We start from the raw sequence: 26,237 nt of genomic DNA on the forward strand, positions 1-26,237 counted from the left end.
AACCTCTGAATAGCCCTATATCTCCAGGTACCAATGGACCCATGAGAAGCTGCAAATGTTTTCAAATAGGAAATGCCTTGACCAAAAATAACTTAACTGAAACTGGAAAATGCCTGTGGTGTCTTCATTGGCCCAGTCCAATAGCACAGGTCTTCGGGTCTGCCATCCAAGCTGTACTTCTTAAAGGAACACCACTTAAACTACAGTGATGAGGCAAGACATTTCCATTTGGAGACTTCTGGTGGTTAAGTCAACACTTCCACCTGCGAAGTATAAAGTACAGGTTCTCTACTCCAACCAAGGTACCAGCAGCTTACCATATCCTAGGAGCACTCCCTGAAGTCAATGGCCACCGTGAGCCCCAAATCTCAGGGCCCAGGGTGCACATTTGTTCAACAAGGGATTCCTGACTCCTGCTCTGGGCCCGGCCCTATCTTGGGGTCCCAGAGACAAGTCACAAAACGGAAAATCCCACTCAACAGACCCTGATTTGCAGATCACTGGTAAAGAAAGGCAGGAACACAGTCTTTTGCTGTGGCACATATGACTTATATGTGGATTTATATATTCTTTCTTCTTCTGGTCTAGAATACAGTGAAAGGGGCACTGGAAGTGGAGTAAGGAGACCTAAACTCAAGTTCCCATTTGGCAACTCTATGACCTTTACCAAACACATCATCCCTCAGAGCCCTGAGTTTTGTCTGCCAAAGCCATCTCCTAGGGATCCTGTGAAAACCAAAATCGCTTACTCGAAATAACTGAAAAAAGTACCTGTGCCAAACATTTACACTTTAAAAGAAGAAATACAGAAGTCAAGCAAAAGACTGGATGCAGCAGAAGTGTTCATCACTGGAAGACCAGTACAAATGAATGATGGTGTACCCGTACTACCACTAATGCAGCAGTGAAAAAGAAAGAAAGGCAAAGTCTATCTGTTCTCATACAGGAGTATCTTCTAAGACAGAGTTTTTTTAGGAGGGGCTGGGGGAAACAAGGTACAAAACAATGTGTATACTATTTTATCATTAATATACAGGAAAAAAAGGAGATAACGATATACACGAATATGCCTGAATACACATAGACTATTTCCAGAAAGAAACCAGAAATGGTAATAGGGTAGGAACTATACATCTTTTACAGAGTTTGATTTTTTTCCCCTATCTTGAGAATCCATTACCTATTTTTTTTTAACAATTAAAAATTTAAGTTAAAGATAAATGCTGTAGTTATTGCATCCTCAACTGATGGTAACCCAAGGGGAACCCTACACTTACCGGCACTTTGATGTCTCTGGCCTACGGGCTTTCCCAAAGAGCAAGTCTCCCAGTCTAACTCCAGCAGACTCAGTCTCTGGGGTTTTCTCAAACTACAGCTCATCATATCACCACCTCATTCCTCCCTTTCTCTACAGCTAACCTTGCTTTGCATATTTAGAATCCAGTGCTTGTTGAGGCCTTAAGGAAGCCAAGGCTAGTAGGAAGAAAAGTGTAGCTGTTAAATATTTTCCATCCCCTCCCCAGCCTCCTCACTCTCTCCCATTTAGTGCAGTTTGTCATGCTGGGGCCCCAACTTCCCAGGGCCCCCAGATTCCATTCTTGATCTCATTCCTTCCTCGCCCCATGGCTGCACAAGCCCATCTTACCCCTCGGAGCTGCATCACTGTGAGTTCTTTCTGAGCCCATCTCCACCTCAGCCTGACAGCAGGAAGGGTTTCATGCTTCAAGATAAAGGGGGACATTTCACCACTTTATTTGCCAAATTGGCCCTCAGGGTTCACTCTTCCAAATAATCTGTCTGAACACCAACATTCCTGCTTCCATAGATCAGGGGCTCAGGGACCTGTGGACAACCACAGTAAAAAAACCACCCTTGTTCACAGGCTTCACAATCCTGTGACAGTGGTAAGGGTGAACTGTGATGAAACAAATAAGTGAGTGAATGCTGGTGACAGGAGCCAAGCATCATACTGTTGGAGGGAGGTCACAGACAAGCAAGGAGGCAAGCCTAGAATGAGCCCTGTGTACTTGATTAGAGTCAGAGACAGAGCATGAGCTCATGTTCAGCCTGATGTAAATGCAGATAGGTAGATGCCTCTGTATCTATAATGATAGATATGCATGTATGGGTTGCTATATATACATTTATTTCCTAGCTCTATCTGCTAAAAGGACTTAGAAGCAATGATGCCCCAGGAGAAAGGCGTGTACACCCTGTGCTCAGATGTTGGTCTCTAATACCATTCTCCTATAGAAGGTGTCAGGTTCCTTGGACAAGTAGTTGATTCCAGATCTGGGGCAGGAAATAGGACGAGTCTGGAACATCTTATAGTGCCAGAAAGTGCTCAGAAAACAAAAGGATGGGCCATGTCAAGAGGACACAGGAGCTGGCCTCATAGAGCTCCCTGGTCAAGGCTGGAACCATTTGAGTAGCAAAATAATGTAGCATTGGATTATAACCCAAAGTATAAAATACATATCAAAAGTCCACCCTGATAAAAATACATGACTGAGTTAATAAATTGGGACAAGTCTCCTGTAAGGAAGAATTCCAAATATTTACATAGATACTCCTTTCTCAAGGTGGTAGAGTTTAACTCCCTCCCACTTCCCACCTGGATCAAGCTCTGTGTGCAAGGAGACTCTAGTGAGGGAGGGGTAGTGGAGACAGATACTAAATAGATGACCAGTACGTGTGCCAGAGTCACAAAGGGAAGGGTGCAAAATGCTCTGGGAATGTCCCTCATGAACGGTAGTCAAGTCATGTAACAGGACCCAATACAGCAGTAAAAATTCATGAACTGAGACTGTACATATCAGCAAAGAGAAACCTGAAAATCACAGTGCTGAATGCGAAGAGTAAGCTTGGGGTAGGGCACACACAGAGTGTCACCATTTATATATAAGACAGAGCAAACAATGCTGTACACACATGCATGACTACAAACCCATGTGGGAGATGTACTTACATCAAATTCCAGATAGAAAAAATATAACTAGCAAACTCATGAGTTCACAGATATTATCAAGTCCTCTTTTCACATAAATTTGAAAATGTTTTAAAGAATGATGGTTAAACTCCTAAGGTGAAGCACACACAGCGTAGGTAACGCACAAGAGTGCAGCATAGACCTGGGGATGGCTGTGAAGGGGCGGGGAGTGGCAGGGTGCTGATGGCTCCAGGAGCGTGGGACTGGCCTGACACTGGACAGGAATGGGCTAAGGGAGCGTGGGCCAGGGGAGCTGGGTTGGTGTCCATGATGGCTGTGCAAGGGAGGAAACCATGGCTAAACTTTTGAAAACAACTACAGATTGGGGAGGAGTAGGGAAGCACAGAGGGTAGACCCAAACACAGAGGATCCTGCAGGCTAGACAGAGGAAGCGGACATGCTATAGGTGGTGAGGAGGATGGGATACGGCAGTGCTCCAGCCCTGGCCCTCCTCACTGCCCTCTACCTCGCAGGTCCGGCCATCTCTTTCACAGGCCTGTCCCTGCTGCCCAGCCATTATGTGCTACAGTTCTCCAAGAGCAAGGCCTACTCCCAAGCTGATGTTCTCCAGCCCCACAGTGTCAGCACCTGGGGGCCACTCTCGACTCTGGCTCTGACAGCGCTGGGCTCTCCACCCCATGCCTCCCAGGCTCTGCAGCACCATGGCTCCCATGCCAGAGGTACCTTCTTCCCCACACATGATTTTCTGCATCCACAGCACCATCACCCATCTCATCATGTGAGCCAGAAATCCAGAAGTACCCACGACCCCGCCTCTGCATCTTGCCCTATGCTCAAGGCATCATGAAGACTTGAGGCACCCTAGGTACCTCTCAAGCCCAGCCTATTCTGTCCCACTCTCCCAATACCTCCCTAGACCAAGCTGTCATCAACCCTCACCTGGACCCAGCCAGCTTCCCACACCCACTCTGGACTCCTCCAACCAGACTCCCGCCTGGCCAGGGGTCCTTATTCCCTACCTTCTTCCCCTGCTTAAAATCCTTCAGTGGCTTCTCTTCACATATTGCATTAAAAAAAACCTGTTAAAACATGCTGGTTAAACGCTTAAGGTTAAGCACACACAACTCAGGTAAAGCACAGGGGTGTGGTGCAGACATGGGAACAGCTGTGTAGACATGGGGGAGTGGCAGGGTGCCGGCAGCTCCAGAAGCATCCCCAGTGACATGTACAGTCTTAGTGCATGAATTTGTACAGCTGTATGGGGTCCTATCAAATGACTCGACTATAGTTCATGATGGACATTCCCAGAGGATATTTTACCCTTCCCTTTGTGGCTTTTGCACATAGCCCGGTCATTTGTTTAGTGTCTCTCAGGGGAAGGGCAAGTGGGCAGAGGCTTTCCCCTCATCACGTAACCCTGAGTGCCCAAAAGCCCACTCCGACCCTCTGCTTGCATCTTGGCCTCGCTGAGGCTCCAGTAACTGGGGGAGGAGCCTTGGTGGCCTGCACAGTGCCAGGAGCCCCGTCCCCCACCCCCAATCCCCAGCACTGGGCAGGTCCCCAAGGCCCTACAGCTTGCACGAAGCCGTTTAGTGGAGAAGCAAACAAATCATGCATTTCTATAGCTCCAATCCTATAAAATCAACTGGTTCATCAAGACAAGCTTTAGTCATCAAGAAAAGATGGAATTATATGCAGTATTCTAGGAAGAATTGTGTAGTTCGAGGAAATGGGGGAGTATGAAATATGTTTTAGAAAGATTCCCAAACTCAGATAAAACATAATTACTTTTGTGCTTTACAGTCAGCTTCATGACTATAGGATGTTCATTATTGAAAGAGGAGAAATATCCAGGTTGTGTGGGGGTGGAGGGCTGGAGATGCCACAGCAGCATGGTGGTGTGACTCTACGCTTACGCCATGGTGTAGCCGTGTCTGTTACCCATAGGAACTGCTGGAGGGAGGCTGATACATGGCAGCGTTTGTGCTCTCCAGCAAATGGGTAAGAGTACATGTACCTCTTTCTTAGTGGTGTTGAAGTTTTGAGAAGTATTTATCATTTTCTAAATCTGAAGAAAATGTTAAGATGTTAGATCTCCCTCTCCCATTTGGGCGGGCGTGGATTTAGCTTCCCCCAATTCCCCAGTGTGGATGCCTTTGTTGCTCTAAGAATGGAAACAGAACAGAGGTTCCTCCTGCAGGCCAGGAGTAAGGGCAGCTTCACACAAATGTCACCAGCCACAAGGGCGCCCAGTTCTGCCAAGGTGTGGACTGTCCTATGAGCCAGCAGGGCTGGGGCTTGCACCTGCCAGGATACTAACAGTGACACCTGACTCCTAGGGGAGACAGTGCTGAGTGTCTATACCAATTCGGCCCCAGGACAAGGCTGGATCTCAGCACTTGCGCAGCATTGCTGGGCAGGAGGAGCTGGATGGAAGCACAGAGAAGGCCAGTCTGGAGCTGCCTAGGGTTCCACAGAAGGTGGGCTGCCTGGGGGATGGAGCCACACAGAACAAAGTAAGTGCATGGAAGGAGACAGTCCTGACAGCTTCCGAGCCCCAGACTATCATACTTGGAGCATGAGTACCCTGACTTTTCAATTGTGGAAGCAAGTAAATTTCCTTTCCTTCCTTATGCTCATCTGAGTTGGTTACTATCACTAGTAATAATCAAACGAACGAACATAACCACCCCTCTGGACACAGTGTCCTCCCTTCAATGAGACCTGGAGCTGAATCAGTACCCTCAAGCTTTCTGCTGGGCTGTCCTGGGATGGGAAAGAGGGAGAGCCTTAACCGCCTAGTCCGTTTGTGTGTTTCCAGGTACCACAGGGCCCCAAAGGGGCAAGGGAGCAATGCCCAAAGCCAGCGCCTGAAAGGGCTCCTCTGAGCAGCCTGCTTATACACACCAGGTCCTGATGGGGAGGAAAAGCTGTGTTTTCAGAAGAAATCCACTGCAGGCCTCCTGGCAGGAAGCACCCAACCGTGTTCCCAAGAAAAGGCCACTCACTTAAAAGGGAGGCACAGCTGTATGGAGCCCAGCGCTCTAGTCCCTCGCTCTGGCTGACTTCCGGCCAGCCCTGCTTGCTTCCAGAAGGCCGTCAGCCACAGCCTGGCACAAAGCCTGTGAAGTTGGGAGATCAGTCACAGAGAAGGAAGCCAGGCCAGAGCAGGGAAGGCCCACGGGCAACCAGCAGCAGAGCCAGCCTAACCCCAAGGCACTCAGACTCACCAGGTTGCCTCTCCCAGGAGGTAACAGTCCCTAGTTTTTCCCCACCTGAAGTCTGTCAGTGCTGGCACCTAGATGATGAAAATCTTCACATACCAAGTCCCCGGTGAAATGGGCAGCTTTCCCAGTCCCCCTTCCTAAGCTGTGTACACTCTAGGGCTCACGATGAGATGCCTGCCACATATTCTGCATGTGCGCGTGTGCACATGTGCGCGTGCCCTGGCAAGCAGCTCCAGTGCGTGTCAACATGTGGGTCTGCTTTCAATTGCGCTGGAACAATTCTACCTGATAAACAAAAACAGATCCAAAATAACCTTTGGCAAGCAGCATATTTTTAAAAGAAAGAGAAGGTCCGAATGAACTGGCAAGAGCAATGCTTAAGCAAACAAATTTGGTCAAGCCAAACATCCATGGTGCACATCAAAAAGCCCCTCAAAGGGCTCCCTGTGAACCGAGGCCGGCAGCGGGGAAGGAGGCTGGAGCTGATGCACTCCTGGCCTGGAAGAGACCAGCCACCACTTCCCGCCACTAGTGGCTGGCATTTCATGTGGGTCACAGGGTTAGACTAAGTCGGGTCAAGAGGTCAGAACTCTGCTCACAGCAGGAGAGGACAGAGGCCCAGGCCAGGCACCCTTGCTCCAGGCAGCCCCTCCTCTGGGCCCTGGTGGGCAGGTAACTGCAAGGGCATGCGGGGAGCACAGGACCTGTGGGAGAGTCTCAAAGCTCCCACTTGGTGAAGCAGCCAAGTTCCCAAGGCCGGCTGGACAGCCTCAGCTTCTCCTGTCAGAAATCCATTCAGGCTCCAGAGCCAAAGCAGGATCAGGTCTGCAACTGCCTGCTCAGATCCCACGACCACCACTAACTCAGCAGAACGCCCCAGCTTCCCATACACTCTCAACTACAAAACAGCTGAGAACCAGAGAGTGCAAGTCGCCAGGCCCCCATCAGCCATAAGGCTCAAAACCCCCACATGGGGCCCAGAGGAGGACCCCTGAGTGCCTGCCTCAGAGGTTCCTCCCCTATCCGTCCTTAGGACATGCTTTAACCAGCCAGGCCCTGGAGCGGATCCCAGAGGTGGCATGCTAGTTCTGTCTTCCCCGGTCCATCCAGGAAGACAGTGAGACCCAGCCAAACCCCATCCTGGTGAAACTCTCCAGGAACTTCGTGGAGCCGGGCCCAAACCCCATACTGCCTGTTGTTTTGGGATTCTGGAACCTCCAAGAGGCTGTTATCTTCATGTCTCACATCCTTATCCACCCCACCCCCAACTTACCCAGGTTACCTCTGCATACAAAGTCGAGTTTCTAGAACATACTCTTACCAGAAGTGGGCTGGAGGCTGCCACACCACACCAGGCCCCTTCTCTCTGAAGGTCCCAAATCTCAGCAAAAATGGAAGGTGACCCTGGAGGGGCTGCAATCACTCCCGGGGACCCCAAGCAGCTGCATGTAGAAAGCTGGGCCATGGAGGAGCCAAATTAGGGGCCAGCTCCAGGGATGTTTTAAACCATTACTGCTCACAGGACAGGCACAGAAGTATGCTCAGAAGGAGGGTCCAATCCACGTTTAAAATATGTGACTTAACTTCTCTGGGCCTTGGATTCCCCTCACCTGTTAAAGGGAAGAAGATCCTGCTATGGTGCTGGGGGAAAAGCAGGCTTCCCATGGACAGGAAATTATCACTGTCACCACCTGCAGAGACCTGTTTGCCTAGGCTGAAGCAGAGGGGGTAATGAGAGTCAGAAAAGATGGCAGCTGCTGTGAAAGGAACGAAAGTATTTGTATATGATAATGTGCAGGCAGCCTGGGACAGCAGGGAAGGTCACCAAACAATGTGGCCTCAGCCTCAGGCTGCATCTCAGAGGAGGGGAGTGTGGAGGGAAAAAAACAGTGAGTAGGAGAAAAAGGGCTGAAAACTTCAGAGAAATGAGCAGAAACAGCTGGGAGGGGAATCAGGCAGGGCGGCTAATGAAGGAGAAGAGGGTGAGGGTTGGTGGCCAGAGATTCCCCAGTAGAGTAGAGGCTACCGCTTGCTGCGCGAACCCCTGCTTAGGGCCCCAGAGGGAAGAACGTACAGAGGCAAGGAGGGCACTGCCATGTGGAGGGCGAACGCCAACTGGTGCCAGGGAGCTGCTGGAGGGCTCAAGGAGGCCGGGGAAGCCCGGTAGTGGCATCCACGCACAGGGGCCGGGAGGAGGGGCCCATTGCAGCTTTCTGAAAAGGAGGTGGCCCTCAGCAGAACAGTGCCAGGCCAGACCCCTGGGCTCCCTACACAGAGGCCTCTCTAGCAGAGAACGACTTTCCAGGTCAAAGCGGAGTGAGGGCACAAGGGAGGTGAGAGAGAACAGGGAAGGACAGAACAAAAGTTGCTCTTTTCCAGTTCTTTATATTTTTTCTTTCATAAAAGCCACACAAGAAACAGATGAATACCAGCTCGTTGTAAAAGATTTAAACACCAATTAAATAGACTGAAACATGAAAGCTCTCTTTCAGCCCTCTAAATTCCACTTTCCCTCACTCCTCCAAGATGCAGCCACTGTTCTGTTTGCTGTCTCCTTCCAGATTTTTTGATGCATTTGTATACAAACATATGCAGAGAGTTTTCCTACATAATGGGACCAAATCATACATATTGTTTTGAGATTTGCTTTTGCAATTAGTATTTTATTTATTCACAAGACAACTTATTAAGTGCCTAGGAAGATGACTGACAAAAGTCTCTGTCCTCGCGGATCTGACGATTCTAGTGGTGGTCTTTCCACATAGATCTGTGCCATTGTGTTCGATGGGCACGTGGTATCACACGGTTTAAAGAACCAGACCCACTGCTGGACACTGAGCTCATGTGCGCTGACTCACGGTATAAGAACACTGTGGTTGACACCCGTGCCATGTTCCCCTGGGCAACTGCACGTTGAATAGGCAGAGAAGGTTGGCATAGGAATTAGTCCCCCCAGGAAGCCAGTCAGGGGCAGGCTGCACACCTCCCACTTAAAACCACAGAAACTGATGGGGGCCATGCCAGGGAGCAGGGGGACACGGAGGGTGTGGAGCAACACCAATCCTGGACCCTGGCTCCTACTGGCATACAACTCTGAGTAGGTCTCATCTCCCCTCCGACCCTATGGCTACCTGCTTCATGGGAAAACGACCGTCACATGCTCATCCCTGGGCAGCACTCTAAACATGGATGTGGTGTGTCTGGGGCAGGGCCCCTGAAGGGTGCAGGCCCGTCAGAGTCCAGGCAGGCCCAGCAGCTGAGGAGGCTGCCTGTTCTAGGCCACCGGTTCTCCGCCAGGGATAATTTCCCCCAGGAGGCATTTAGAATGTCTGCAGACACTTGTGGTCATCACAGCTGGGAAAGGGTGCTATTGGCATCTAGTGGGTAGAGGTCAGGGATGCTGCTAGACATCTACAGTGCCCAGGACAGAGGATTATTGGCTGAAACATCAATGTGCTGAGGTGGAGGAGCCCTGCTTGTAGCTCAGCACCGGAAGGGTTAAGTGGCCGCACAGCCCGAGCTGCCTTCCTGCCTGCCTGCACCCCTGCCCGCAGTAAGGGTTGTACTAAGCTGGGCAGGAGATGGCCGCCACTGCCCAACGTCACCGTATGGTTCGCATTAGCTGCGCTCTGCTTGGCAGCGTTCCCTCTGGCGGCCGGCCTTCCCTCCCTGCCCCACCACTCTCCTCCCCAACTCAAAAGAAAATACCAGGATCCACACTGAAAACCAGCTCACTCCCCTCCTGTCTTTTACCCTAGTCTTGAATCAAACAAGCTCTTAAACTCCTGACCTTCCGCCCAGTCACCCTGGTTTGTTTCGCAGCAGCAGCAGCAGCCGCAGCAGCAGCATTGGAGGCTGCAGGGGGGTGGGCAGAGGGCTGCCCTCTCTGTTACCTGGAGATTTTGCAGACTGGCACTAGCACCATGCAGGCTGGGCAGCTTCTCCCAGAGTGTCCCTAGAAATACCCTCCCTGGCACCCTAATATGCCAAAGCTGGAGCCACTCAGACCCTTACCTTTCACAACTAGGAAGGCTCCCCCACCATGAACAAGAGGGTTGGGAGCCTTTAAAATATCGGAATTATAACTTTAGATGAAACAGCTGAAGGTTGCTTTTTAACTTTTCTAGCCAGAGGCCCCAACTACCAAGGTTGGATCCACCACCAACTCACAAATATATGTCCTACCCAAAACTTCGCTGAGCTTCAGACCTTATGTCAGCTTGCTTCCTAGACCTTTCCAAGTGGGTTCCCCAAACATCCCCAACTTAGTGAAGCCCAAACCATGCTCCTGGCTCTGTGTTCACTCTGCCCTCCAGATTGTTCCAGGTTTTCTCTCACCAACGGCTCCTCCACCTGGCCTGTCACTGAAGCCAGAGATCTGGGGTCCATCGGTAATACACCACTCCCCTTCACTGTCCCTGTATCTAGTCCATCACAAACTCTTGTTATTTCCATCTCCTGAATGCCTTTAATGCCCATTGGATTGCTGCCAGCTTGATCCAAGCCACCTCAATCTGCCTGGACTATGGCAATGGCCTCCCCACTAGTCCTCAGAAAGGTCCTGGCTCCCCTCAAATCTGTTGTCTCTCCCTTAAACAGACAAATAAATTGCACACACACTACACCACCCACCCTGCAAAACCAGCTGCGTCATGAGAATAGACAGAACTTGAACTGGCCTTGCATGGTCTGGTGCCATCTACCTCTACAGCACCTCTCACCCCACCTCTGTCTCTGAGCTCCAGTCCAGATGCCAAATGCTTTCCTTTTAGGTTTTCAAACACACTAGGCTATCTCCCACCATGGGGCCTTCGCATTTGCCGAGAATCCTCTCTACCCACACCTTGCTCATCTTCTCCTAGTAAGTCTTCCCCCTCCTTGGGCCCTGAGAAGCCTTCCCTGACTTCAGCCCAGGTTGGTTCCCTTGCTATCTGCCCTCAGAGATCTCTCTCCTGTACTGAGAAGGCCCCACCTCCGGCCATATGTGCACATGTGCTCATGTGCAGAGCTGTCTGCCAGGCAGTAAGTCCAGCAGGCAGGAAAATGCGAACACACCAATTGGATTCACCCTAATCTACACATCCACGATTGATATCTTCACAAACACCATAGCTGACAGCAAGCTACGGTGGCTGTGCTGCCCCAGGAGGGCAGGGGAGCCACAGCTGTCACTCACAGACAGCTCTGGTTGGCTCACTCTGTGAATCACCCTCATCTAGAATCATCTCATTTAAATACTTTTGAAAAAAAAAAAAAAAAAAAAAACACCCAAACTTTGAAAGGCTGGAATTTATTAATAAACAAGAACATGTTATAATGAAGCATTTTAGCAAAACTTCAAACAAAAGCAGGCAAGTGCCTTTTTTAAATAAGGTATCTCATTGGCCCTTTCCCTGTGATGATTACAAGTTGACGCCTGTGAATAATTAAAGCAAGGTTTATGGTATTTTTATTATTGTTTTAGTTCTTAAAAGAAAGAATTATAAATACTCAATTTAAGTAGTACATTGGCTTTAAGCACACTCAGGAAACACTCAACTTTCCTTTAAAAACAAACAAGAAATCCCAGCAGAGCCCCAGAGTGATGCCAGGGCAGTGAGGGGCCCAACACAGACTGCAGGTGTGGTCTGCCCTCCCTGAGGTGCCAGATCAGAGGGTGAGAGGGGGCAGGCAGAGCCACTCTGGCCAGTAGGGTACTTGCTGTGCTTAGCCCGGACGCATGTCCTGGCCCCCGGACCTACTGACCTCCTGCCTGTCCCACAGTGTCTCCCCTTCTCTCCTGGTGGCAGAATGTCCCCAGCATTCCCACACTCTTCTCCCAGGCCTCTGAATGGCTGTACCCCTTTGTTGCTCAAGATTTTCATATCTCCACCTCCAAGAGAGCTCTCTTGACCTACAGAACCCCTCCCATTCTCAATAGCCTCACTGTAAGGTAAATAAGGTGATTCACCAACTCAGGTGAACTGTAAGAACAGAAATGGGACCTGCCTTACTCACTCTCTACTCCTATGACCTAGCCTAGCATCTGGCTCATAGTAGGTGCTCAGGACTATGTGCTGAATGAATATGTTGGACACTGATGTAAAATCATTATTTCCTTTTCCTTTCCACAATAACTCTACAAAGCAGACTCTGTTATTAACATTTCCATGTTTTGCGGATAAGAAAGCTGAGGCTCAGAGAGGTTAAGTCACTCACGTTGCACAGCAAGTGACAAATTAGGGGCAGGATGTGAGCCAGGTTTGTCTAACTCCAGAGTCCAACCTCTGGCCCATGGTTTCCTCAAATTGCCGATAAAGGGGAATCCCTTTGGATGATTTCATTGTCACAAATGTTAATTCCTTGTTTCCTGCTGACTGGAATTCAGGGACCGAGGTGGACCAAGAATGTTTAACAAGAATCTCAAGCAACCCACCCTAACCCCCAGCTGAGTGTGAGAAACAATGAATTAGACCCTGCTAGGCAGCCCTAACTTCCACTGTCAAGGGCAGAGGCTGCCTACAGGATTTATTCTCATCCTGCGCAAGAGGCTGATCCTGGGACTGAGCCCAGGAGGGCGAGGAGGGCCAAGAAGGGGCCTGGGGAAAAGCTGGAGTGAAAACACAGGGTACTGGGACTTACAGGCTGGCAGGGCATGACGGGGAGGAGGGGGGAGCATCAGCGCCCGGGAGCCTCAAGACCCTGTGGGCCCCTGGAGGGGCTCTCTCACCTGATTCCAGGGTGCAGCTGTGCTTCCCCAACATGTGGCATGGCCTACAGGACCTGACTCCAGCTGGAACATCCTCTTCTAGATTCGGCCTTCCAAACATCCTTCCTACTTCCCTTTCAGAGATGACCACAACCACCTACCAACCACCCCACTTCTCAGACTCTCCGCAAGGAGCTCCATGTTTACCTCAGTCATGCCAGACACTCTCTCGCCTCTGGGCTTTAGCACATGCTGTTCCTTCCGCTCAGAATGCCCGGGCAAAGCCCTCTGTCCTCTCTGAGACTCCGCTTCAGTCGCCTCTCCTGGGAAGCAGGGTTGGAGGCCCTTCCAGTGCCCCCACCACACTCTGGAAGCCATGTTCACCCAGCGCCTTCCCCATACGAAGGAACAGCTGCCTGCCTGACCACCCCAGCCCCACTGAGGGCTCCCCCAGGGCCAGCTTGGGCTCTGATACCTCTCAGGGACTCCAGTCCCCAACATGACACACATCAACAGTATCTGGAAAGGTTGTGGGCAAGGCTGGTTTCATGGGTGTGCAAGCTGAGGTCACATAGCCTCACATGGCCACACTTTCATCTGAACCAGAGCTTGCTTCCAACCTAGAAAGGCAGTGGTCTTCAGACAGCCAAAGACCAGATACTCTTTTGTGGACCAGACAGCACCCATGCTTGCATTGGGCACAACCTGGCACTGTCAATTGCCATTTACACAGCATTTTCTGCACCAAGGCCACTCCCAGCTGGGGCTCTGACCCTGGCTGGGCACCTATTTCACAGGAGAGGACACTGCTGTGGGTCCCAGTGTCTAGATCCTGCCAGTCATCAGGTCACTGCTAGACCCCTTGATGACATGTACATCCTATTCCAAAGGCACCGCAGCCCACAGCTAAAGGGAGGAAATGACTGCACCCCCAGAGGCCTACAGGCATACAAGTTTCGGTAAGCCCAGCAAGCCCGCATCCATCTCACCCCCTGGTTCTGCATCTGACAATTCCACTGGCCTGAGTCACAGTTTTCCCTTGAAGCTTAACTGACCACTGAAGGTAAACAAGATTGTGAAACAAATGGCCCTCGGGAAGAACCATTCCCACCTGAAGGCTGTTCTTACTTATTTAAGAGGGTGGTCTGGCCATACAGAGGGGCGTGTCTTGCCACAGTCACACAGTTGGCCGTTTACGCCTGGGACCCAAGACGCTGTGTTTCTGCAGGGCACAGTGGATGGGAACCAGCCCTGGCATTCCATAGATGTTGTTTCTAATCAAATCCCTATATTGTCCTAGGAAAAATAAAACTCATTTAATTCCACCCAAAAGCATGTATAAGTTAGAGTGGTTTTTCATATGACAACTTGTAGGGTGCGACAGCTGCCCTGGGAGTGTCCCACGGCCACCTGGGCCAGGGTCCACACCAACCTGGGCTCCTTCAACATGCGGCTTCTACAGGGGATGTCCAGAGGCCAGCCACACTCCCTACCTGCGCCACATTTGCCACCTCCACACCTGCTCCCCCAGCAGCCACTGAGTGCTGCCTGACCACCAGGGTGCCACCTAGAGGGTGCAGGGGCTGAGGCTTCCTGTGGTGATGGCGCCCATATGTGTGCGTGCTCTAGCAGCCTGCCTCTTTCCTCCTCCCCTTCGCTGTGACTTGGAGGAAGGCAGCGTGGTCATCCCCACGGATAGACAAGGACACTGAAGCTCAGTGCACTCAGGGAACTTGCTTGAGCTCACAGGGCCAGTATGCGGGTACAAACCCAAGCCCAATCGCTCTCGAAGCCCTGCTGTCACTTCTTTGTAATGCTGCCCCTCAGCTGGAAAGGGCAGGGTACGCTTAAGTAGTGGCTGCACTCAGGCTTTGGGGTGAGCAGGGGAGAGGCTGAATCCTAAGATATCCACCCGGCCTATGAGCAGGAAGCTGCAGTTGGGGAGCCTGGTTCGGCTGGGGCAGGGCTTAATTTGTGGTCTTGGGCACTAGAGCCCCATCAATGGGTTGGGAGGCTGCAGGTCAACCTGGGCCCAAGTGAGACTCCAGATGCTTACACCAGGCTTGAAACACACCAAGCAGGACCAGACTGAGCTGGCATCTCTATAAAGGGGGCCTACCTCAGCAGTGGGGCAGCACCACTCCTGCCTGTCCCCTTCCTTAAGAAAACACCACTTGGTTTACAGCCGCCATTTCTCCCCTGCTCCAGCCATGCCTGGGCCACTCAGTGCCATCCTTGCAGAAGACTGTGAAATGCTTAGGCCTATCAGGAGTGCAGACAGACCCACTGTCACAGGTCCAGGCCCCTCTCAGCACAAGAAGCTGGCTGTACCCTCTGCCTGGACAGCCGACTGTAGGTCAGGACTCTAGCCAGCCCTTAAATGAGGCTCCCTGGAAGCCATGAAGGATAAGGCAGCATGAAGCAGCAACTCTAAAAGCAGCTCCAGCAACCTTGAGTTGGAGGTGCCCTGGGCCATCTCCACAGCTGCTTCATTTCATGTCACACGGGCAGGTCCCAGGGACCTGCAGCCTCCTCACACCCACCCAGGGAGCTCAGGCAGGATCAAGAGCACATGCCTTGGACTCTGGCTGCCAGAGCTTGAATCCGGGTTCCTTCACTGATTAGCTTGAAGAAAACTTTTAACATCTTTGTGTTCCTGGGTCATCCCCTATAAAACGGGACAATCACACCTTCCGCAGAATGTTGTTGAAAGTCCAGAATGAACATACGTAACAGAGCAGAACCTGGCACACACAAGAAAATGGCTAATAGACACTCCCCCAGCTACTGTCCATTCTGGGGCTCACTCCCTATGCCATGCAATCCCTGACTCCAATTCAGAATTCACTGCTCCTACAAACCATCAAATGCTAAACTAAGAGAATACTTGACCTCAACTAAGCCAGACATGGCAGCCTTCTTTATCCACCAGCATCTGAGAAATCAGGCCCCTTGGGCCCAGTGTGTGCAGTGGGTATCGGCACCATCTCTACAGATAGACACTCAGCATAAACAGCCATTCTCAGAAATTAAAGGAGACCCACACATGAAAGAACTAAAGGGAAACAGGTCTTCTGGAAGCACATGCTGGTAGCAGTTCGTCTAGCTGCAGCAGATTCTCAGGGGCCTGATGGAAAAGGGCATGCCATTCATTTGGGGTTTGGGGGTTAAGAACAAGCTCCAAGCTTCCACAGGAAAAAGGCCTGCAGAGCCAGCATCCTCCAACCTGCCAGAGCTTTAGAACACTGAGCATTGATCTCTGACAATAGCACCTACAGAGAGAAGCCTTCCTGAGTTCCCTGCCTCCTGTGAGGTCAACCTTCCATTCTCACCTGTCGAATGTCCTTCCTCAGCCGTGCCTCCTTAAGGAGACAACAGGATATTATAACTTGACTGCAGGTGTGATTCAAATCCTCAAGCCAGGAGAAAGGCAAGACCTCACAGAGGCTCTTCGGGTCCTGGGTGCAGGCAGGAAATGCACAGCTCAGACCACCTCACCCTGAATCTCTGCATTCCTTGGGCCAAGTAAAAAGGCCCATTAAAGAAAAGATGAGATGCAGAGTTGTACAGGGTGGTGATAAAGACAGCGAAGCCTACTTCAAGCCCTGCTACAAGCATGCTATGTGGCTCTTGTCAAATCCTCATGACAATCTCTGGAGAAAGCCAGGGGAGGTAACTGCCCCGTGAGTGATGGGACAGGACTCAAACACAGTCTATCAGCGTCCAGCACCTGAGCTGTGATGGTGTGGACACCGGGAAGCACCAAGCCAGTGGATATTTCTCAGTTTTGCCTGCCTGACATCTATTCTGCGTTTCCTAGGAGTAACCCAACTTACTTAGTGAACCATCCCTCCCACCTTGTCCCTTCCAGCTCCAGGGGTGGATGTGTAACCCAGCCAGCCCAGTCAGAACACTGTACTCATTCACAGTGATGAGCTCCCGTCCAACCACGCCAGGGGCAGCCTGTTCCTTAATTGTGTTCCTAACAACTAGGAAAGAGATGCCATTTCACTTCTCTTATCATAAATGATACTTTGGTCCAAAAGTAACAGATAGCCCTGACTAGAACCATGTGGAGATAGAGCTATCACAAAACATGAAGTTCTGAGGTGGGATAGACACACAGCAACCTTCAGGTGCAGGCTCTGCTTCTGGGCAGCTCTCCTGCCTCCCAGCCTCTGCAAACCTCCAGGCTGGGAGTAAGGTGGCCGTTGAGCCCCCGAGTCCAGGCGTCATATCCTTCCTCCCTTCAACGTCCAGTGAAGGAGAAAAGCTGTCTTTTCCTGTTGAGTTCCAAAAAGCAGAAAAGCTTTTCCCCAAAACCCTAGGAGATGCCCCTTCACATATCATTGGCCAGAGGTAACAAGCCGCTGCCAGGGGAGGAGTGTTCCACTGCCAGAACAGATCCTTCGATAGTGTGATGTTCAGGAGTCAACCACAAGCAGCACTGTATCTTGGATTTGAAGGAGAAAATGGGAAGCCAGAGTTGTGAGGATTACGCCAGAGAAGGTGCCACCTGAGCGTGTAGCCCACACATAACAGGGCAGAGCCAGTTCTGGAGCCAGCCAGCACTCCTGATGACATCCAGACGTCTCCAGCCCTGAGCCTATCTGTTTCCTATCCTGCTTAAGGCAACTGAAGTTGGGTTTCTGTCCTTTGAAACCAGAGTACTGCCTGATACACAGAGAGCAGTGGGAGATTTTATGAGGCTTTAAGACAAGAAACTGAGGCTGGAGAGGTGATAATGAAGAGCTATGCTCTGTTTTCCATGCCATGCACTTTTTAGTTTATCCTGGAGACAATGAGGACCCAAAGACAGATGAGCAGGACAGCAATGAGGCTTTTCTGTCAGCAGGGCTGGGCTGGACTCAAGAGGAAGACCTAGGAGGCAAGGGGAGGAGCAGCATGCCATAGGAGCGGCCCTGCAGGGCCTGAGAGGTTGAACTTGAGCAGTGGCCACGGGGCTGCAGAGGAAGGGCCTGATCTGCAAGGTCCCTCCTTAGGGTGACGACCAAGGGTGGGCTGGTCTGCTCAAAGGGCCTAGCATGGCTTCCTCTGGCTTTCCCAAAACCCTCCTGGTTTCCTTCTCTGCCTTCTCTCCTTCCCAGGGAGCTCCGACCCTGTGCATCTGGTGTACAGGCACATGTGGGCACAGAGAGCAGAATCCCGTAAGCTTCCAATGCCAAAAGCCAGACAACCATGAAACACCAAATGCACAGAAACTGCCTTTTTTTATGTATCTTCTGGAACAGAAAATACTTCAGAATAAAGGTCACTCAACATTTTCCAGATAAAAACACAAGGCAGCAGAGGGAGCTCAGCCTTGAGAGCCGATGTTCACAGGTGTTGGAAAACCAGCTCTGCAGCCTCGGGCACCTGATTCACAGTGACTGCTCCCAGAATGAGGCAGCACAGGGACACAGGGAGCATCTCCACTGCTGCTTACTGATGGAGCATCAGGACACAGCCTAGAAGACAGGGGCACAGCCCCAGAAGGGAGTGGCGGGCTGCCCAGCTCTGGGTTTCTGCAACTGGGCCCAGGGTGGCAGTGACTCTAAACACAGCCCTCTCAGGTCACTGATTACCTAGTTCCAATCAAAATCATACTGAAAAACAACTTGTTTACTTGTTTTATTGGCTTTTTCCTACTATTTCTTTCACCAAATATTTTCTGGGGCCTACCTGGGCTGAGCCCAGGATGGATGCCGAGAATATAAAGATGGAGAAGACTCAGCCTCTGCCCGCAGGGAGACCAGGGTCCACAGGAGATGCAGGCACAAAGACAAATACAGCAGCAGGCAGCACAGAGGATGGGGCGCACCTCTACCCAAAGGATGTGAGCCCTGAGCTGTGCTGGAAAGTGAGCATACTGCAGGTAGGGGACAGCCCGGAAGGGCTCCAGGGAGAGAAGCAATGCAGCATTCCTCTGGGAAGGGGAGTGCCAGGGTTGCTGGAGGTGGGGGAAGGGTAGATTTGGAAGAGTCAAGACTGCAGGCTTGTTTGAGCAAGAAAATGGATTCTTTCCAGATGTCATAATCTTATCTCACCCTTGTGATTAGCTTCAAAGACCAGAGGCAAAGTTTGTAAAAGTAAAAACACCTACCAGTATTTAAGATTTTCTTTTCCCTTTCTGGGGGTTTTCAATGAAGAAGAAAATAAATCTGAATATAGACTTGATTTGGGAGGAATATGCTATCAAATTCTGAACTCTTCCCTAAAAGCTTTATCAACTAAATAGGTATCCAAATATATCTAATAATGTTTGCCATCATTATCAGAACATTGATTGGATTCACAGTGGACCAGAGTGGGGTCCGCAAAGCATATTTGCATTTCAGTAACTCACTTAGTAGCCCTGAACAGGACCTTACACCCAGGAAGGTGCCCTGCCACTTACTACTTGTGGAACCCACAACAAAACTTCTACATGAGAATAATATCAAATGGCAACAATAAACATGACAAGAGTATCAGCTAATGCTTGTGTGTCTCCTAGATGCCAGGAAACTTACATACCTTATCCCTAGTCCACACCACACCACCCTGACCCATCTTCCAGAGGTCCTGGACAGAGCCAAGCACACAGGGGTCATCCCAAGTTTGAGCTGAACCAGTGAAACATGAAGAGGTTGAGTGACTTGCCTGTGGCCACAGAGCGAAACATGAAGAGGCTGAGTGACTTGCCTGTGGCCACAGAGCTGGTACATGCCTGCCTTGAGTCCCTCTGCACTCCCAGCCCCTGCTCTCTTTCTCCACGCTCTGTGGCTTCAACAGTTTCTGATGTTACAGCCCCGATAGCCAATCACCACCAGAAACATCACTAGCCTGAACCCCCAGTATCAAATCTTATTAGAGGAATTTCTCAGGCTGAAGATCAAGAGAGCCAAAATGCCTGAGCAGAAAGCTGGTGACTCTTAGGATGAGTGGCCTTTAAACTGTTCTAGGGACTAAATGGAATTTTTTTCTCCTTCACTCCCTGTTCCCCAACATTTTCTTGCTCAGCTAATTGGCCCCAGCTGGGAACAGACCTGGTCAACAGAAATGGGGGCCAGGGTATGGCAGGCTCCGCAGGCCAGCCCAGGCCGGGAGGGGAATGTGACTGTTTATTTGGAATGGCTGTGCCCTGCCTCCAAGGGAGTTCAAGCGGTCAGATGTGTCCAAGTCTATTAGTGAAATCTGACAGGGATGTCACTGTGTTTAGAAAGAGGGCCATGGCCCCCCATGTCCTGGTGCCCAATAGGCACTGGCCACCAATCATGGTTGGTAGAGGGCAGGGGTGAGAAAAGGTCAGGAGTTCTGAACCTCAGGCTCTGCTGTAATGGGCTCTCATACATGTCGCAGCCCAGGCAAGGCCTCAGCAAAGCACAGCAGCATGGCCACAGAACTGCCATGGGGCCTGCAGGCCCTGCTCTGGAGTAGAGGCACCACTACCAGCCCAGGCATCTCCTCTGGGGCTCCCGTGGCAGTAGGGCACACGGCCAGGGCTGGGTCTTCAGAGCTGGATGAATGACTTCAAGTCCTAGCTCTGCTGTCCAGTTAAGTTCCCTGGGTCTAGGTTCTCTCACTTGTGGGATGGGCATGCCAGGAAATAAAGGAATGGGCAGTGCTGGCCATCAGTATGCAACGGTTCTGACATGTCACCCCCAGAAGCCCAAGATGGTGAGCAGGGGCAGCGTTTCCCTGCGAGGAAGCCAAAGCTCAGAGCTAAGGGACCTGACAGGATCAGAAAGGACTAAAGCCTTTTTCTGATTTCAGTCCTTTCCATGCAAAATTCATAAGTTTCCTAGGGCTGCCATAACAAATTATCACAAATTTGATATCTTAAAACAACAAAATATTTCTTCTCTCACAGTTCTGGAGCCAGAAGTCCAAATCAACGTGCCAGCAGGACTGGTTCCCATGGAGGCACTGAGGCAGACTCATCTCTATGCCTCTCTCCTGGCTTCTGGGGGCTTCCGGCAACGATGGGCACCCCTTGGCTTGGAACAACACAGCTCCAATCTCTGCCTTGGTTTTTATATGGACTTCTCTCTGTGACTCTCCATGTCTTCTCCTTGTCTGTCTCTTATAAGGACGCTGGTCATTGGACTTAGGGCCCACCCTAATCCAGGGTGATTTCTTCTTAAGATCCTTACCTTAATTACATCTGCAAGACCCTTATTCCAAAATGGTCATATTCTGAGGTTCTGGGTAGACATATTTTAGGGGATCACAATTTAACCCACTATAGTCTACCCTCTGGTACCCAAAATTTACATCCATCCCACATGCAAAATACATTCACCTCTTCAAACATCCCCCAAACTCTCAGTCCATTAAATTATTAACTCTAAGTCCAAAATCTCATCTAAATTATCATCAGCTCAAAAAGTTCCTAATCTCATCATGTAAGTCATCTAATCAGGTAGGGGTGAGACCCTAGATATGGTCTATCCTGGGGCAAAATGCCTCTCCATCTGTGGACCTAGAAAACAATTTACCTACTTCTAACATTCCAAAAGGGAGATGATGGAAAAAATACAAGGGTCATTGGTCCCAAGCAAGTTTAAAACACAGCAGGGCAAATTCCATGAGGTTTCAATATCTGAGACTGACCTCTGTGGCTACTCCCCTAGCCTCTGCTTCTGTGTCCACAGCCCTGCTCTCAGAGTCATTCTTCCTTTTTTAGTTTTTGAAGGATAACATGTGTTTGTAGCTGAGTTGTTCTATCAGTCTGTTTCATGCCTGTAGAATCCCAGAAGTCTGACAGCTTTTTATTCATTTGTCAAGTCTCTCTCCCTTTCGGTTCAGTGTTTTTGCTGGTATAACATTCTCAAAATCCTTGAGGGTCTCTTATATACATCAAAGGGTCCATGCCATTAGCCAAGATGGCTCTCCACATATCCTTGCTATAGAAGTCCATCTCTATTCCTGGCTGCTGCTAAGTTGCTTGGATCTGTGAGTCACACACCTCCTCTCTTCAACAGAAGGTTATCCAGGCTCACCTTTGGCCTTCTCTCCAACGTATGCTTTCTCAGCAGTGAATTTCCTAATCTAAACATCCTTTGCAATCTAGAGGGACTGAGAACCTCCCAAATCATCAAGCGCTGGTTCCTGTTTGCTAACAGTTCCTTCCTCAATTCATTCCTTTTCCCTCGTGTTTTACTATAAGCATCAGTGGAGAAACAAGGCAGTATCTTTCACACTTTGCTTAGAAATCTCCTTAACAAATGTCTCAGTACATTCTTACAAGTTTTGCTTTTCCTGACTAGTAAATTAGATCATCAGGCAGTAGATACCAAAAGTGTTAAAAAGTAGGCTGGGGAAAAACAGGTGCACAAAAGTAAAAGGAGAATTAAATTTGTTATCTGTCAAGCACCTGCCATGTGCCCAAGTACTAGAGATCAGTAACTGGCATCCTGATAGGCAAGTTCCACCTTTATAAGGACAAAGAGGGTGGCCAAAAAGCCCAGAACAGAACCCCACTCGAACATCCCTGCCTCCTTACCACTGCTGACTTCTCTGCCTCAGCCCTTCTCCATGCCCTCGGCCCTAACATTGCAGCCACTGACTCTTATCAAAAACTGTTTTCTCCCTCTAGAACCTCAGGTACCCCCAATTCAGTCTATCCCGCCCCCCAGAGAGCCCTCTTTTGACATCTCTTTCATACTCCCAGCTCCTCTCCCAAGCTGCAAGCATGTCTTCTCCCAGAGTGGAAGGGATGCCAGGTCAGGGTGGCCCCCAGAGGTCTGACTTAGGAAGCAGAGAGACTGGAAAGAAATTTAGTACTGATTCATTTTCTGTTCTAGCAAAGAATCTGCAAACAGTCACCAAAGTAATCGTAATTTTGTTAATACAAACTGAGTCTACTTTTACACTTTTGTGCTTTATTTTTTAAGATTTGCACTTTTAGTCCCTGGCTTAAAGTAGATTTCATTCAAGTGGTCTTTTTCTGGGACCGATGGTCTTCAGAGGAGGATATGACAGCAGGTAGAGGAGGGGACTGTGAGTCACAGTGTCCAGGGGACATCCTAACACCCAGGGCTGGCCAAGTTCCAGGGCTCCTTGGATATGGTGGGGTCCTGCCATCCAACTCCTCCCACTAGATCCAAGGAGCTCTGAAAGCTGGCCAGAGCCGAGTCATTTCTTTTGTTTGGTCCTTTTTGGTCAGGAGACTCTTCCCTAATACCCCTGGCCCCTGTAGGAGGAAGTAATAGCCACACTGCTGTAAAATGAGCTGGGGGGTTGAAACCTCAGGTTGCCTTCACTTGGGAGAACCCTGTTCATGCCTACCCTCCATGAAATGCCCCTTCCCTATATCCGACCATGCTGCTCTAGACCAGGGATGGCACACACAAGGCATGGGTGCCAGCAGGGCCCCTCTCCACTTCCCTCACTCAGGCCAGGTGCTGCTATTATGGCCCTCTCACCCGGAGGGCAACGTGGTTCATTTTATGTGTCAACTTAGTTGGGCCACGGTGCTCCAACGTTATTCTGGGTGTTTCTGTGAAGGTGTTTTCAGATGAGATTAATATTTAAATTGGTAGATGCTGAGTAAAGCAGATGATCCCTATAATGTAGGTGGGCTTCATCCAATCAGTTGAAGGCCTTAAGAGCAAAAGGATTAACCTCCTCAGAGAAGAGGGGATTCTGCCAGCAAATGACCTTCAAGCTGCAGCTCTTCCCTAGGCCTCAATCCTGCCAGCCTACCCTGTAGATTTTGGACTTGCCAGGATTTATAATAGTATAAGCAAATTCCTTAAAAAAAAAAAATTATTTATCTATTATCTATCTATTAATCTATCTGCATTTATCTATTTATCTATCTAGGTGCATTAGTTGGTGTTCTCCAGCAAAACAAAACTAACAGGAGATACAGATATCTAAATATTTACATCTATGTATCTCTATCTATGTATCTATAGATACCTAGATATCTGTATCTCCCATTGGCTCTGTTTCTCTGGAGAACCCTAACCAACACACCTAGTGAGCCAGACAACCTTAAAATGCCTCAACATAGCCTCCAGGTAGCCATTCCCAATTAACATGCAAATTGAAATCATGCAAATCCAAGCCTCTCTAGCAGCTAGCTGAGTCCACAGGGCTGAGAGCCTCCACTTCCCTGTACTCTAGGCTCCTTCAAGGATTAGAGAACTGCCCTGGACCCCAGCATTCCCGGCAAGATCTCACACGAATTCTAATAGCCTGTGTTCCCCACCTTTATTCTTGTTGAAGGGGAGGGCAGTCAATGAGGCTGTAAGTTTCTCTTGTCGCATAAAGTAAAACTATTAAAAATGCCTTCTGAATAAGGGGAATATCAAGGCACTAGACATCTTTTAAATCAGAGCCAGGCCATCGTAGTAGAAAGGAGGGGTGATGGGGAGGCACCAGCCATTCATCCTTCTCACATGTCTTCAGAAGGATAATGCGGCATCTGCCGATGGCCACCAGGAGTGCAAAACCAACCTGGGTTTCTTCCAGATTCTATGACTGAGCACCACAAGATTCACATCGTGTTTAATTTGAAATTACTGTGGTTAAGAATAAGGTACCCAGAAATAACTCCACATATATTTGTCACCCTGACGTACAGCCAGTGTCCAGAAAGGGAAGTTTCCCCTCCAGCAGCCCCACTTGTTAACCATGTGATCTCAAGCCCACCTCACCTTCTGGAGCCTCAGTTTCTTTATCTACACAGAACACCTACTTGGGAACACCTCCTTGTGGCACAACATAGGCCTCCAATAAACAGGTGCTATGAGAATTAGGGAGAGCAGCAGTCCTAGAATCCGAGGTGAGAGACTTGGAGCCGGGCGGGGCCAGGCAGCCACAGGGTGAGAGCGCAGGAGGGGAGGTGGGGCAGAGCGGGCAGTGGGAGTCACAGGGCAGGCACAGCAGGCTCAGCAGCTGAACAAAGGGACAGTCCCCCTCCCTTGCTGCCAGGGAGGAGGCCAGAAGGGAGGACAAGGTAAGACTGACCTTGAGGGCAGGGATCTCCACACTGTCACCGAGGCTGATGGAGCCTGAGAGGATGGTCCCTGTCATCACAGTGCCTTGGCCTTTGATGGAGAAACAGTGGTCCACAGACATGAGGAACGGTCCCGAGGGGTCTCTCGTTGGGATAGAAATCTGGGACGTCAGGAGCTAGAAAAGAGAAACTAGTGCCACAGTCTGTGGGGAGAGGAGCCAGATGGGGCAGGGGAGAGGAAGGCAGAGGATGTGGCTGACCAGCAGTTCATCAAGGCTGCCAAGGTGGACTCAGCTCAGAGGTCCATGCCTCAGCAAGGTGGCCAGAAGATCAAAACCACCAACTCTCTGACTGCATTCCAAGCCTCTGCCATGCTCTCAGCTCTTTCCACTCAGTCTGAAGGAAAGGGCACCTGCAGAACCCTCTTCTGTCTTCTCCCGTGGAACTGCTACAATGGTCTGTCCTGCCAGGCCCTCCACACTGCAGCAGAGTAGCCACTAAAGGACACCCTGTCCCATTGCTCCCTGGCCTCATGCATTTCCCCAGCCTCCTGATGCCTTCAGAATTTAAAACTCCTCATCATCTAGTCCCTAGGTACCTTTTAGGCCTCATCTTCCACCACTCCCCGACGTATGCCAGAAGCCAGCCACCGGCAGTCCTAGAGTTTTACCAGCTGGCTCAGCCTCACCTGTACTGCAGCAATACCTCCTCTGGACAGGCTTCTCTCTATGGCCACATTTCCCCTACTCCCATCACCACAGCTAACACTCTCCTGTGATCTTCTCTTTATTGTCTCCCCCATAGGGCTATGAGGGCCAGGTATCTCCAGTAGCTGGCATCGTGCCTGCGAGAATGACAAGTGAAAGAAGAAACAAGGGATGTGGGGAGAGGGAGGAGGAAAGGGTTGTTCCCAGCGGCCTTCCTTCTCTGCAGATTCCACATGCCTCAGCCTCACCGGCCGATTTTCCTCATGCCACCTGTGTGCCAGGAGATGCTGTCAGGGCTCATCACCAATAAACAAATGAAAACAAAGACTAGGATTACTTGTGTTTGCTACTTTTTCACTTTGTAAGGGAACAGGCTGTCAAAAAAGTATTCAGTGGTGAATGTTCCAAAGTCTTAGTCTTGAGATAGCAATTCTTTTGGAAAAAGACTAGAGATTCAAACAAAACAGGCTTGGTCTGAGATTTATATAGAGGCTTCTTAAAGGAGTATACAAACATCTTTCATAGCACCATTTTTGAGGATTTTGCTTTAACAAAAACAACTGTCCCAGGCTCCCAGACAAATGATTTCAGAAGCCTGATGAAAAAGTAACAAAAGCCTCACCCAGAAAACATTTGTTTGGCTAAGCTGACAAGATCAGCATGTGTGAGTCACAGAAATGGTGGCAGTGCATGTACGTGGTCACACCTCATCTTG

The 26,237-nt window shown here is 50.0% G+C and overlaps 2 protein-coding genes across 5 annotated transcripts in view; one reads left to right on the plus strand and one right to left on the minus strand.

Annotated features, from left to right (window-relative positions):
- Positions 1 to 26,237, minus strand: part of EEFSEC (eukaryotic elongation factor, selenocysteine-tRNA specific) — a 276,656-nt gene that overhangs the window by 139,923 nt on the left and 110,496 nt on the right. For all 4 annotated transcript variants that reach the window (XM_050781694.1, XM_050781695.1, XM_050781693.1 and 1 more), the window contains exon 4: positions 24,827 to 24,991. In XM_050781694.1, coding sequence (XP_050637651.1) covers positions 24,827 to 24,991 — 165 coding nt within the window. The remainder of the gene's footprint in view (positions 1 to 24,826; positions 24,992 to 26,237) is intronic.
- RUVBL1 (RuvB like AAA ATPase 1) overlaps positions 1 to 26,237 on the plus strand; it is a 257,142-nt gene that overhangs the window by 40,038 nt on the left and 190,867 nt on the right. The window lies entirely within an intron of this gene.

This window comes from Macaca thibetana, chromosome 2 (assembly GCF_024542745.1).
Source record: "Macaca thibetana thibetana isolate TM-01 chromosome 2, ASM2454274v1, whole genome shotgun sequence".
Lineage (NCBI taxonomy): Eukaryota > Metazoa > Chordata > Mammalia > Primates > Cercopithecidae > Macaca > Macaca thibetana.